The 13,524-nt window shown below is 41.3% G+C and overlaps 1 protein-coding gene across 1 annotated transcript in view; it reads right to left on the bottom strand.

Moving 5' to 3' along the window:
- The window catches only part of TMPRSS7 (transmembrane serine protease 7), a 36,051-nt gene extending 27,623 nt beyond the window's left edge, over nt 1–8,428 (bottom strand). Inside the window, exons 1-3 of the mRNA XM_064374444.1 lie at nt 8,365–8,428; nt 6,150–6,378; nt 2,164–2,294 (exon numbers count right to left, since the gene is read on the bottom strand). Coding sequence (XP_064230514.1) covers nt 2,164–2,294; nt 6,150–6,378; nt 8,365–8,412 — 408 coding nt within the window. The 5' untranslated portion in view covers nt 8,413–8,428. The remainder of the gene's footprint in view (nt 1–2,163; nt 2,295–6,149; nt 6,379–8,364) is intronic.
- Between the last annotated feature and the right edge of the window lie 5,096 nt (nt 8,429–13,524).

Below are 13,524 nucleotides of genomic sequence, written 5' to 3'. Positions count from 1 at the left end.
TCTCCACAGTTAACAAATCAAACTCATTTAAGCACATTTTCACAGCACAGTATCTGACCCAACGTCTTTTCTATCAGCGGACCAGTGTTGACTACATTCTTAAGGACACATTCCCATATTAGCCACTAGGGGGCGAGTGGTACCCACAGCCAAGTCTACCAGCCCCTTCAGAACAAACTCTAGGGAAGGGCCCTAGCCCTTTTAAAACTTCATCATTTAATCTCAAAGGAGAGCTCTATTTCAATCGATTTACCTTCTTGGCCCTTATCCAGCATTTCTAAAAACCAAACTCACTCTCCTCCCAAGTCATCTTCTCTGGTATTCCCCTTCCTACATAATTTGAAAACCACCTACATAATTGCCCATGATTAAAAAAACAATTTTTTTTAACCCTTAGAAATTACAAAGTGTAGTGGAAACGTTATGAGCTGCGGAGTTTAAATTCACTTTGCAACACAGAACATGTTGCCTAAACCTGTTTAGCCTTCGTTGCTGCTGTTTTCTTTTCCTTTTTCACCTATAAAGTGCTAATCAAAACACCCACCTCTCTGGGATAATTTGAGAAATAACTGGTATACAGTCATATGCCACATGACATTTTGGTCAGTGAAAGACCACATATATGACAGTAGTCCCATAAGATTTTGACGGAGCTGAGCAACTCCTACTGTCTAGTGATTTGTGTCACAATCGCCTATACTGTTCAGTACAGTGACATGACCCAGGTTTGTGGCTTAGGAGCAGTAGTCTATACCATCTGCCTGGGTGTGTAGTAGAACATTCCAGCCACGTCTGTGTACATACACTCTATGATGTTTGCACCACGAATATAGGAAGCATTCCATAAGCAAAAGCTACTCTGAGCACTATCGTCTTTGATTTCCCCTCTCTCTCACCACTTTCCTCATTCTACACAGCCAGTCATTGTGTCAAGGTCATCACTATGACAACCCCCTCCAGTACTGCGGAAATGCAAATTGACAGCAATCTTCTAGTTGGTGATATGTGCCAAGAGCCATGAATAGATACTTTTCTATTTGGCCAAGTAATTATACTTTTAGGAAACCACCTAAGAGAGTAATCAGAGATACTCACAAGTAATGAGGCAGTTTCACCATCACATTATCTACCGCAATAATTGGAAACAGCCTAAACATCCAATAAATAAGGATTTGCTAACTTTGAGGCTATTGTAACTTACAATTTTAAAGGAAGATTTACTTGTATAGAAGCACGCAATAGCATGTTAAGAGAAAATACTAGTTTATAAAACTGAATATAATATCCCAATATTGCACTATTCACTATGTTTGTGTATTCCAGAATAAAAAGGAGCTTTATCTCTGGTGATAACATGAAAGAAGATAGTATTAGTTTTGAAAACACAATCATCTGAATTTTGCTTTTTTTTTTTTTTTTTTTTGAGACGGAGTTTCGCTCTTGTTACCCAGGCTGGAGTGCAATGGCGCGATCTCGGCTCACCGCAACCTCTGCCTCCTGGTTCAGGCGATTCTCCTGCCTCAGTCTCCTGAGTAGCTGGGATTACAGGCACGCGCCACCATGCCCAGCTAATTTTTTGTATTTTTAGTAGAGACGGGGTTTCACCATGTTGACCAGGATGGTCTCGATCTCTTGACCTCGTGATCCACCCGCCTCGGCCTCCCAAAGTGCTGGGATTACAGGCGTGAGCCACGGCGCCCAGCCCATTTTGCTAATTTTTATAATAAATATTTATTAGTTCTATAATAAGAAAGGTTTTTTTTTTTTTTTTTTTTTTTTTTTTTTTTTACCATGAAGAGATTGCCAGTGCATCTAGGTTGAAATAAATGTGTACAATAATGGAATTAATTGGTATGCATGTAACTTCAGAACTGGAAGGTATTTTAAAGGTCAACTGATTCCAATTCCTTTATTTTATGGATAAAATAAAGGAAACTGAGAGAGCTTTTTTTTTTCCACATTGGAGCGTGGGGGCGGAGGGAGAAATTCTAACTTACAGCCAAGATGTGCTAAAATTCATGTTTTCCTCTGACAGCTTCCTTTGTCTACCCCACCCTCTACTTCCCTAAACCCTGCTCACCTGTGACACCTGTGGTCCCCGCCAGCTTCATCCCCCGCTGCCCCCCAAACCCACTCTAACCCCTTCTGCCCCCATCACCTCACCACTTGCTGCACAGTCCGTGCCACGGAGAGAAATTCCCTGGACTCCTTTTGTCGGTATTCCGGAAGAAATTCGATGTTGGTGATGCGAAACATCCCAGCAAAGTAAAAAGCGTCTTTGCTTTCTGTCTTACCTGGAAAATAGGAGAGAATGTGATTGGGAGGCTTTCCCAACTGTGTGGCAGTAAGGAATTGTCTGAGCTATGTCAGTATGAGGCGCCCAAAATAATTTTATTTTAGGCAGCTACACATCTAACTGGTTTAGAGCCCGGGAAGTTTTAAATGTAGTAAACAACATCCATTTCATCAGCAGCAAATAACCATATCTCAGAATATTTCTTCGATCTGCTCTGGCAAATACTTACGAGCAAGATTAAAAGGATCTCCTGGCCCTTGTGTGTTACTTTCTTGTGGCCCATATATACCCCACTTTATCACAATTTCTCCCCGTCTGTCTCCTTTATGGGCTCTCTGAAGGAATAAACAGTAATTTATTTTGATTCCTCAGCCTCTCATGTAGGCAGTGCCTGGCTTAGCTTTGAAGTTCAATAAACATTTGAGGGAAGGAAGGGAGGGGCAAAGTGGGTAGAGGGGGAGAGAGAGAAAGAAAGAAAGAGTGAGAAAGAGAGAGAGAGAGAGAATATTCCCTCTCAGCACAAGGCCCAGCACATGGAAATGCTAGATAAATGATGGCTAAATTAAAAAGAAGTTGCAACATCTGTGAGTGATAGGAAACAGCTTCCCTTGTAAGATCCATCCAAGGTCACTCTAGCCCCAGGAAGTGTAGGCAGGCTGGGGAGGGGAGCAGGCAGCTCAGGGTAATGTGGGGGGGGCGGGGGCGGGGAGGGCTTGAACTCCTGTCCTCAATTTGTTTCTTCAGGTCACGTGAACTTGGACTGGCCACCTTGCCTCTAGGCCTACCATAGGCAACAACAGTTGCCGTTGCTTTTCGTTTTTTTCCCAGGGAAGTGCTTCATATTTCTTTCCAGAAGCTCACACATCCTTCTCATATCAGTAAACACTCTATAGAGTCAGAACAACAACCATGCAAGGAAGATCAATTTAGCATTAAATCAGACTCCGTTTACCTAACTCTTCACTCAGCCTGTACACCCCACTCCGTGGTCTCCCGTTTATCTGTCTACCTCCTTTCTCAAGGCCACCCTCCGTGCCTTTCAGGACCAAAACTAACCAGTTTTCTACTGAAAAATTCTTACTTGTCCATACCAGTCTCCCGTTGCTTGTACTGATCTGTTCCCATAAGTGGCCTTCTCTGATTTTTACACAGGCAACAAACTACATCTGCATGAGGATGTTCTAAAACTTTATATAAAAATGTCAGAACAGTGCAAATATGTCAGCTGGGGAACAGCAGAGAAATGACGGCAAATATGTCAGCTGGGGAACAGCAGAGAAATGACGGCAAATATGTCAGCTGGGGAACAGCAGAGAAATGACGGCAAAAAAGCTGCTTTGTTCTGGGTTGGGGTTGTGTGTGTTTGTCTAAAGGGCCCGTTGACTTGACTTCCCCACTAGTCTCCTCAAGGACAGAGATTGTATCTTGCTCACCACTCTGCTCCCATGCCCACCACAGGACCCAACACATAATGGGCAGTCTCAAGATGTGTCAAATGAATGTTCAGGAACCAGTTCATGAAGCCTTCTCTGGATGCCATCCCTGGGCAATTTGGACGTCTCTCTACTGTGATCACAAGATAATAGTTTAAGCAAAAAATTCAATTCACACCTCTCTCCAGCACTGAACTGTGAACTTTTCGAAAGTAGAAAATGCATTTGTGGGCTGGGTGCGGTGGCTCACACCTGTAATCCTAGCATTTTGGGAGGCCAAGGCAGGCAGATCATGAAGTCAAGAGATTGAGACCATCCTGGCCAACACGGTGAAACCCCGTCTATACTAAACATACATAAATTAGCTGGGTATGGTGGCATGTGTCTTAAATCCCAGCTACTCTGAAGACTGAGGCAAGAGAATCGTTTGAACCCAGGAGGCGGAGGTTACAGTGAGCCGAGATCACACCATTGCACTCCAGCCTGGTGACAGAGCCGGACTCTGTCTCAAAAACAAATAAATAAATGAAATAAAGAAAATCCATGAGCTTTCTGAAGGTAGGAGATGCATTGTGGTGTGTCTGATTCCCTATATTCTGCCAAAAAAATCACAGGTTATCAATTTGTATGCATATAAGTGACCTGAACTATCCAAGACAATATTCATTCATTCTTTGCCTACAAATCTTCCCTTCCAATCAGATTTTCATATCTCTGAAAGTACATCTAGGAAAACTGTTTCTCTACTCATAACACTTCCGTCACCAAATGTAGCAGGGACCGGGGGTTCCCACACCAAGCAATTCTCCAATTATTTGCAGACACCAACTGGATGTCCAGTGATTCAATTCAATTCTGACACCAGCTACCAAGAGTTCGTGTCAGATCCCAGGTCCCCAGGCTACCCACACTGGGTACAAACTGGCTACAAATTGGCTGTTCTCTTATAGCCCTCAGGTTTCATAATTTGCTCTAGACTCTCAGAACTCAGAGAAACACTTTACTTACTATTACTTCTTTATTATAAAGGATACAAATGAGCAGCCAGATGAAGAAGTATCTACGGCGAGGTCCAGAAGGGTCTCTAGAGCAGGAGCTTCTGTCCCTGTGGAGGTGGAGCATGCCACCCTCCCAGCAACTGGATGTGGTCACCAACCTGGAAGCTCCTTGAACCCCGTCACTTAGGGTTTTTATGGAGGTCAATTTGAGATCATTGGCCATTTGTGACTGAGCTCAATCTTCAGTCCCTCCTGAAAGTTACAATTCTCTAAGCATGTGGTCTCTGGTTACCTAGGGGCTTTCAGTCACCAGTCACTAACATATAAAAAGACATTCTTAGAAGCTCTGTGTTAGGAACTGGGGACTAACATCAACTATTATAACAAAATGTATGTATATAAAACAAAAGATGCTCCTATCCTCCCTATCATTCAGGAAGTTACAGAGTGCTAGAAGCCCTGAGTCAGAAATCTGGGGCACAGAATAACTACATACTTCACATTATGTCATGGTGCATGTATTCTGTATCAAATATATTAACATATATAGGATGGCAACTCTAATACAAGTCAGCAAAGGCTATTGTTACTGTGTTGCATAAGTAAGAACTCTACAGCAAAGGGCTTGATTATGACACCCGTCCAAACGGATCAGTCAGATCAACAAACACATAATAAGAGGAGAGAAAGATGCATGTGCAAAATGGAGCTCAGGGAGCTGGAAATTCAAGGTTGCCTAGGAACAAGTGGTGGGTGGAATGAGGAAATGAAACAGCTTAGCATTCCATGATTTTTTTTAAAGCTACAAATGCATTACATTTCTGAACCAGTCAAAATCTCCTGAGCATCACTCTCAGCTCTTCCCATCCTATACCCAGTCTCCTCCTCTTGCTCTCCTATGGGAAGAGTGGTGTTGGTAAAAAAAGAAACGAGAAAGATAATTCTAGTTTATGTCTCCTTAAAACATCAACACCAGGCTGGGTGCCATGGTTCACACATGTAATCCTAGCACTTTGGAAGGCCAAGGTGGGAGGATTGCTTGAGTACAGGAGTTTGAGACCAGCCTGAACATCATAGTGAGACCTCTGTCTCTACAACAAATTTTAAAAACTAGCCCAGGTGCGGTGGCATGTCCCTGTGGTCTCAGCTACTCAGGAGGCTGAGGCAGCAGGATTGCTTGAGCCCAGGAGTTCAAGGTTGCAGAGAGCTGTGATTGTGTCACTCCATTCCAGCCTGGGTGACACAGCAAGACCCTGTCTCAAAACAAAAAAACAGAAAACCATCAACACCAGTTTTGGAAATGGTGCATCCATCTTGGAAAGAGGAAAATCCCATCAGAAACACCTATGCTAGGCCTGCTTTGCTAATGCTAGATTCACACCATAATCCCTAAACCCAAAGAAACACAGATTTTTAACTTACTGATATAGAGCCACAGAAGTGTCCAGGCTATGACTGCTAGGATGAATAAAAACACTGTGAAGAGAATGATCTTATTTTGTACATTCCAAAAGGGAACTTTTTGCTTGGATTGCTTCTTGGGTTTGGATTTGCCAATGGGTTTTTGCAGTGGTCGTCTTCCTGGCAACGGTGGTCGTCTCCCTGGCAGCTTCTTTTGGGCACTGACCACTTGGACTGAGATATTGGATATCTTAAGAAAAAAAAAAAGATATATTACCAAGTAGAAGTAGTCTAAAGCTTAAATGAAACTACCCAGTCAGGAGATGTTGGTGCTAAAAGGCCTAAATATAACTAAGCATTCTTACTTATGTAAGTATATCAAATTATTAAGTATAATAAGTTGATTTGCACCAAGTCACAAAATGAAGACCAGATAAACTAGACATTGCTATATACGAGCCCTAGTGAAATAGTTTCTAGGCTCTTTCCTCAACTCTCCAACTCTGTTGAAGAGATGCTGTGGAGGAGAGGCCTGAATTTCACGGGGTAAAGTAGACTAGAGGATTTGAAGGCTAAGAGATTAAGGTTAAGATTCTATGTGGGTAGATTCATGTGTGTACACAGTCTTTTTTTTTTTTTTTTTTTTGAGACAGAATTTCACTCTTGTTGCTCAGGCTGGAGTGCATTGGCGTGATCTGGCTCAGTGCAACCTCTGCCTCCTGCGTTCCAGCGATTCTCCTGCCTCAGCCTCCCAAGTAGCTGGGATTACAGGCACCTGCCAGACAATCCTGTATTTGTAGTAAAGACGGGGTTTCACCATGTTGGTCAGGCTGGTCTTGAACTCTTGACCTCAGGTGATCTGCCCGCCTCGGCCTCCTGAAATGCTGGAATTACAGGCGTGAGCCACCACGCCGGACCACAGTCCTTTTTGTGTATGTGTGTTTCACATATTTGTATTATAGTGTTTTTCTCTCACAATCTATTATTTCTGGGCTGATGTAGTATTGAAAATAAGAAGATAAGTGAGTTCCCCACAGAAATGAATTGATTTCCTAGTTACAGCTTCATGACTGTGGTAGGAAGAAAAGTAAAAGTGATATGATAATTTGCTTAGGGCTGTAGGATAGGAGTTAAATATGTTTATTTTACCATTGCCAGCCACCGACCTAATTAGTGACTCAGTTTCTCAATTATAAATGAAAGAATTATTTAAAAGTAAATCAAAGAATGAAATAGAAGACTCATTCGATTAGAAAATTGTTGGTTGAAGTGTACTGATGTGTATAGTGTTATGTGCAAGAGTGAAAAATACATTATTTAACTGTTTCCCTTCCTCCTCTTTTATTTTCTTGTCTACCCTCTGCTATTTGATGCTGTGAATTCTTTAATAATGTATTCAAGAGTTTAGCTTCTTTTAAGGAGAGATTTATACATGTCAGGGTAACTAAACTCCGGAGATGAAATAGCTTTTAACCACACATTCTCTTAAAGGCAACAACATGGAATGCCAGTTCCAAAGAAACCATCTCCCTTTCGCACTGTCCTTAAGAGTTCTCTCCTTCCTTTTTCCTTTCCCTCACTCTTCTCTTCAAAATTCATGCCTTCCAGTCTTTAATCCTGCCAATAAATGAAATAATATGTGACCACGAACACTCTGAATTATTCATGGCTCCTTCATTCTTTTTGCCAAACACCTTGTCAACCCCTGGAGTGAAATGTCGCTTGTATCCTTTCTGGTGAAACTGACCTAGACCAGACATCATTTAATGTGGTGTCCTGCAGGAATGAGGATGGGGTTTCTAAACAGAGAAACTTTCCATTGTAGAATGAGTTGATGATGGTGTCAAGCTACTCTCAAGCACTCCCCCAAAAGAAGTAAAAGGAAGAAACACGTAGAAATGTCGGTACATGAACTGACAAGGCCAAGGTTGGAGCTTTAAGTGCAGAAACACATTATGGGCAGTCTCAGTTAGCACTGATTAAATTTTAAAGTGGAATTTGTGTAGAGATCACTACAATTTCCCCTGAGTTTTAGAAAAATAGCTACAAATCAATTGTCAAGTACAGCACTTTATATTAAGCTCACATTTGTAAAACCCATTAAGTAACATAAGAAGATAAAATATTTTATTGTTGTTTCCTTTATTTTTATAAGGTCATATAATCTCATTTTACTAACAAGGTCAACAATAAATGGCATTCAAGTAAGAGAGAAAGTTTCTCACCCTGTACTTACTTTCAGGTCAGCAGGTGTGGCTGAAACATCGCTGTTTTCTTTGTCCATTATTAGGTGTTTTGTGTGATCACCCAGGGTGTCTCAAAGCCAGTTTTCACCCCTCATATGCTGTCTTGAGAAGAATGGAGCGAACTGTCACCGCATTCAAGCTAGCTTTCAGAGGAGTGGCATCAATTTACCTCCAGCGGGTTCAGTTCAGAAACTGAAGCCGCCTCATTGCTATATTGTAAATGTTAAAGGGACATAGCACTCAGCTTTGCACCCCAAACTCGAGGTTTCGCGGTGTAACTTTAATAGGAGTCAGGCCCTTCGGAGTATAGCCAGCCTCAAGGCAAGGTTTTCTTATAAGAAACCCAATCCCACGATCCAGAAACATTTAAAAGTCATTATCATTTTTACTCGCGTCTCCCAAAGGATATGTAGAGGTCTAATTGACAACCCTCGGCACCACAGCTGAGAAGTCCTCACACCTGATTTCTCTTGCTTGGCATCTCCTGCCTGCTCCAGAAGACTCTTCAGTCCTGCCCCCAACTCTCCAGCCATACTCACTGAGAACCCGTATCCAAGGGGACTTTTTTTCCATGTATCTCCCCCTACTTCTTGTAGTCAGTCCTCCGCAAACCTGGAGCCCTTTCTGCTGTGAAGCCCCTGTTTCCATCTCCCCCTTTCTTCCTAATGTCAACCTGAATTAGACCCACCATGGAAAGAATAATCCTGCAAAGCCGGCTCAAAATTTTTCTTAGCAGACTGGAAGGAAAAGGCAGGGATTGCTGGAACCTCATCACCCTGTGACCCTGGGTATCAACAGAAAGCTGATCTGTCACGCTTTAAAGGAGAAACCACTGTTCTGCTGATCCAGACACAAACTTCAGCATCGTTCAGGGGCTGTGCATACGACAAGCGAGAAACCGCCCACTGAAAGTGGCCAAAGATTAGTGGAGTTGCCTCATGCCTGAAATTTGATCTAACTTGGGGAAAATGAGACAGACTGACAAAAAAAAAAAAAAAAAAAGAAATTAAGTCATGTTGTATAAATTTGCCTCCTCGATTTTGTTACTTATTATTCACACTGATGAAATTGCTAATAATGGTTCAGGCTTTATAATATTACTTTTAACGGCTCATCTTTCCTGTATTACTTCTCTACTTATTTCTAGAACTAACTCATATTCCACCAATATAAGTAAAAAATATATACTTAGCAATGGCCATTGACAAAGACTCTTTTCAACTAGACCTTGTCCTCAGGCCCTGTCTTTGGCCTATCTGGTCAGTTTAGCAGGAATCCCCACACCCTTGATATCTGATCACCCTTGGTTTTTCTTTTTTCTTTTTGATTCAAGAGTGGCCTTGAAATACCCCTGATATCTAATCAAGTTCTTTATCCCCTACCCTTGATGTGTAAGTCCTTGGCTGCCTGTAACAAGAACCCTGGTTGGTCAGTTTAGCAAGAATGCCCCTACCCTTGATGTGTAAGTCCTTGGCTGCCTGTAACAAGAACCCTGGTTGGTCAGTTTAGCAAGAATGCCCCTACCCTTGATGTGTAAGTCCTTGGCTGCCTGTAACAAGAACCCTGGTTGGTCAGTTTAGCAAGAATGCCCCTACCCTTGATGTGCAAGTCCTTGGCTGCCTGTAACAAGAACCCTGGTTGGTCAGTTTAGCAAGAATGCTCCTACCCTTGATGTGCAAGTCCTTGGCTGCCTGTAACAAGAACCCTGGTTGGTCAGTTTAGCAAGAATGCTCCTACCCTTGATGTGCAAGTCCTTGGCTGCCTGTAACAAGAACCCTGGTTGGTCAGTTTAGCAAGAATGCCCCTACCCTTGACGTTTCCCCTTAGTCATTTTCCGTCCATGGACCCCCTCACTCTGCTCGTTGGCTACTAATCCCCAGCTTTCTTTGCTGTCTTTGAAATTTAGCTCAGCTCTATATCGAATTCGCTTTCTCCTGTTGCAACAGTGCTGAAGAAAATCTGTCTTTACAGCCTTTAACTAGCGTCCCCCAATCCTTGTTTCCCTTTCACACCTCCAAGGGTGAAAAGTAGCAGCAAATAACAGGAGGCTCTGCTAAATGTGCAGAATTTAAAAGCAATCATAAAACCAACCGAAGGCTGCTTTTTCACTATCGCCATGCCAGCAGTTCTACATAATGTCAGTGACAAAATACTTCTCCCTAAAATTATATATATATATATATATATATATATATATATATATATATATTTGGTATAAGTTCTTTGGTATAATCCCTGTGGGATTACATATTCCTGCATTTAAAGGGAAGATTTGAAGCAAGCAATAATCGCACAATGTTTGTAAAGACAAAGAAACAGAACTTCAGTTATTTCATTTGTCCTTCTACGTGACCACTGAGTTAATTTATACCTAAAATTTAATACAGTTACACAAAGTATGAACTGCAAGGTGTAATATTTTTGTATGTAATATTCTGTATGCAATATGTATTTTGCTAATTTTATTTTTGTTAGCATAACTATATATACAAAGTTGACTAACATTTTTCTCGTCAATATTATTATTAGTTTTATTTCATAATTCTTACTAAAAAAAAATTTACTATATAGGGGAAGAGACTGTTAAGAAATGATCCACTCTAGGGAGAAGCAGCCCGTGAGTAGCTGGGAAGCTTCTGCAGGGTCGACAGTGTGAAGGATCCACCACAGGGTGTCGCTGGCACCGCCTGGTCCCTGGTGAGCCCATTGGCCGGCAGAGCTCATGCCCACATCCCCAGATTAGTCCAGGGGATCCAGGCACTGCCTCGACTGCAGCTCTTCCAGATGCATGGAGGTCACACTGCAGCCCATGCCCTGAGTGCATGGCATCAGAGGCGCCTGCTGCACTTCTGCAGGAGCCAAGTGGTGCAGAGCCTGGGCCACTGCTCCAAGTAGCTGGGCATCCCCATAGCTAACTACCCAGAACAAATGGTACATAACCTTCCAACTGGTGTAAGCACTGCATTTTTCATGGGTGGGCCAGTTTGGAAGCAGTAATGTCCATAAGATGGTGGTGAACATAGGGTGGAATCCATACATAAAAATGCAAAAAAAAAAAAAAAAAAAGAAAATCCACAGAAATGCCTACCATACATACTTTTAAAGAGGACTTCTGGCTGGGCACAGTGGCCCACACCAGTAATCCCAGCACTTTGAAAGGCCCAGGCAGGAGGGTCACTTGAAGCCAGGAGTTTGAGACCAGCATGGGCAACCTAGCAAGATCCTGTTTGTACAAAAAAAAAAAAAAAAAGCCAGGTGTGGTGGTACACCATTAATTCTAGCTACTCTTTGGGAGGTGAGGTAGTAGGATCTCATGGGCACAGAATTGAGGCTGCAATGAACTAGGACTTCCATGGAGAAATCCTCAATGTGGCTACCGTTGGCTACATCATAAAGGAAATGACTAATCGGAAAAGAACTTCTTGGATTCTTTATAGTCACTTGTTTCAGCAATCCAAGGTGATATTGAGAAAACTAAGAAATGATTCATTTACCAGAATATTTGAAACTCAAAGAAGACAATTTCTTTCAGGTTGTTCCTAAAACCAAAACGATGAATGGCCACTGACGAAAAAAATCATCTTATTTATTCATTCACTGTTTTCTAGTGAAAACATAACTGCTCATAACTGTGCAAGCTCATCTTGGTTGTATTTTTAAAATGAAACATTTCTCTAAGCTATGAATTAGTTTAAACAGTGCAATGTAGTTGCCATTTTATGTTTCAACTGTTAAATTAAACCCATCGTGACATAGTACAAAAGAGATTCATTTCAAAATCAGTATTCTTTTCTATGTAATATATCAATTCAAATGCATCACTAGAAAGGTATTTGTCTTACCATGGAAATGAAATGTATACAAGTACGGGTAAAAAGGCAAGTCACTAGCTTGAGATTAGAAGTATAATTCTAACGGTAAAATGTGAGCATATATGGACTCATATAGATTTACTGCTAAACAGATGGGGCTTATAAAAGTAAATGCACTAAACAGAAGTTTGGTAGTTTATTATAATCCTAAAAGGAAAAATCCAGATTTTGTACTTTTTGATATTTTGTGCATTATATATTGTCATAAATATGAGGACACTTGGGAAATCTTATTTTAGTCATTTCCTTTACGAGGTCACATTATTGTACCATCTTCTTCTTTTTTTTTTTTTTTTTGAGATGAAGTCTCACTCTGTTGCCCAGGCTGGAGTGCGGTGGTACAATCTTGGCTCACTGCAACCTCCGCCTCTCGGGTTCAGGCAATTCTCATGCCTCAGCCTCCTGAGTAACTGGGATTACAGGCTTGCGCCACCACGCCCAACTAAGTTTTGTATTTTTAGTAGAGATGGGGTTTCACCATGTTAGTCAGGCTGGTCTCGAACTCCTGACTTCGTCATCCACTCGCCTCGGCCTCCCAAAGTGCTGGGATTACAGGCGTGAACCACTGTGCCCGGCCACCATCTTCATTTTTGTATGGCACTGCCTCAATTTGTGGACTAGACACACTCTGCCTATCATGTTTTTTGTGTTTGTATTTTAAGACAGCAGATAAGGGTTTTTTGAATTTGTAGGTCTCATTTTTGTGTTAGATAACACTTTTTTCTTTATAACAGTAGATATTTCTGTCCTGCAACAATTTTTTTTTACTTTGCTTTTCTTCCTTTAAATGATTGTCAACGTCAGTTTATTCTATTTAGCATATCCTACAACTGTATACTTAAAAGAGATTGCATCTGTCCATACCATTCCATTCTTTCAGTATCGAACAGTGGCTAAGCATATGTAGGTATTGCATTTTATAGAAAAAACAAAACAGCAAACTTCATCTTCACTTTTCCTTAAGATTTAAATGATCAGGTAGCCATTCATTTATATGTACCAGTTTCTTAAAGACCAAAAAATGTTTGCCTTTAGCAAAGCTATTGAAAAGCCAGTTAAACTATAAAATAATTAGAAAGCTATTTATTTTTAATGCAAGTATATGTTCTAGAGCAAATCTAAATTGCTGTGGTTGCACACGCACAATGTAACGTGATGCTTGTCTAAAGAGTGCGTGTAGCTTCAGGGAAAGGCATACAATTTTACTTAAATAATTTTCATAATGTGGATTTTTCCTCCTAATAACTGTATGATTTTTGACCATTTGAGTCTTTTTGT

This window comes from Aotus nancymaae, unplaced genomic scaffold (assembly GCF_030222135.1).
Source record: "Aotus nancymaae isolate 86718 unplaced genomic scaffold, 86718_ANA_hifiasm-v0.15.2.pri h1tg000011l, whole genome shotgun sequence".
NCBI classification, from domain to species: Eukaryota; Metazoa; Chordata; class Mammalia; order Primates; family Aotidae; genus Aotus; species Aotus nancymaae.
The sequence above is the reverse complement of the archived record's forward strand: the minus strand, read 5'-3'. Positions and strand labels throughout refer to the sequence as shown.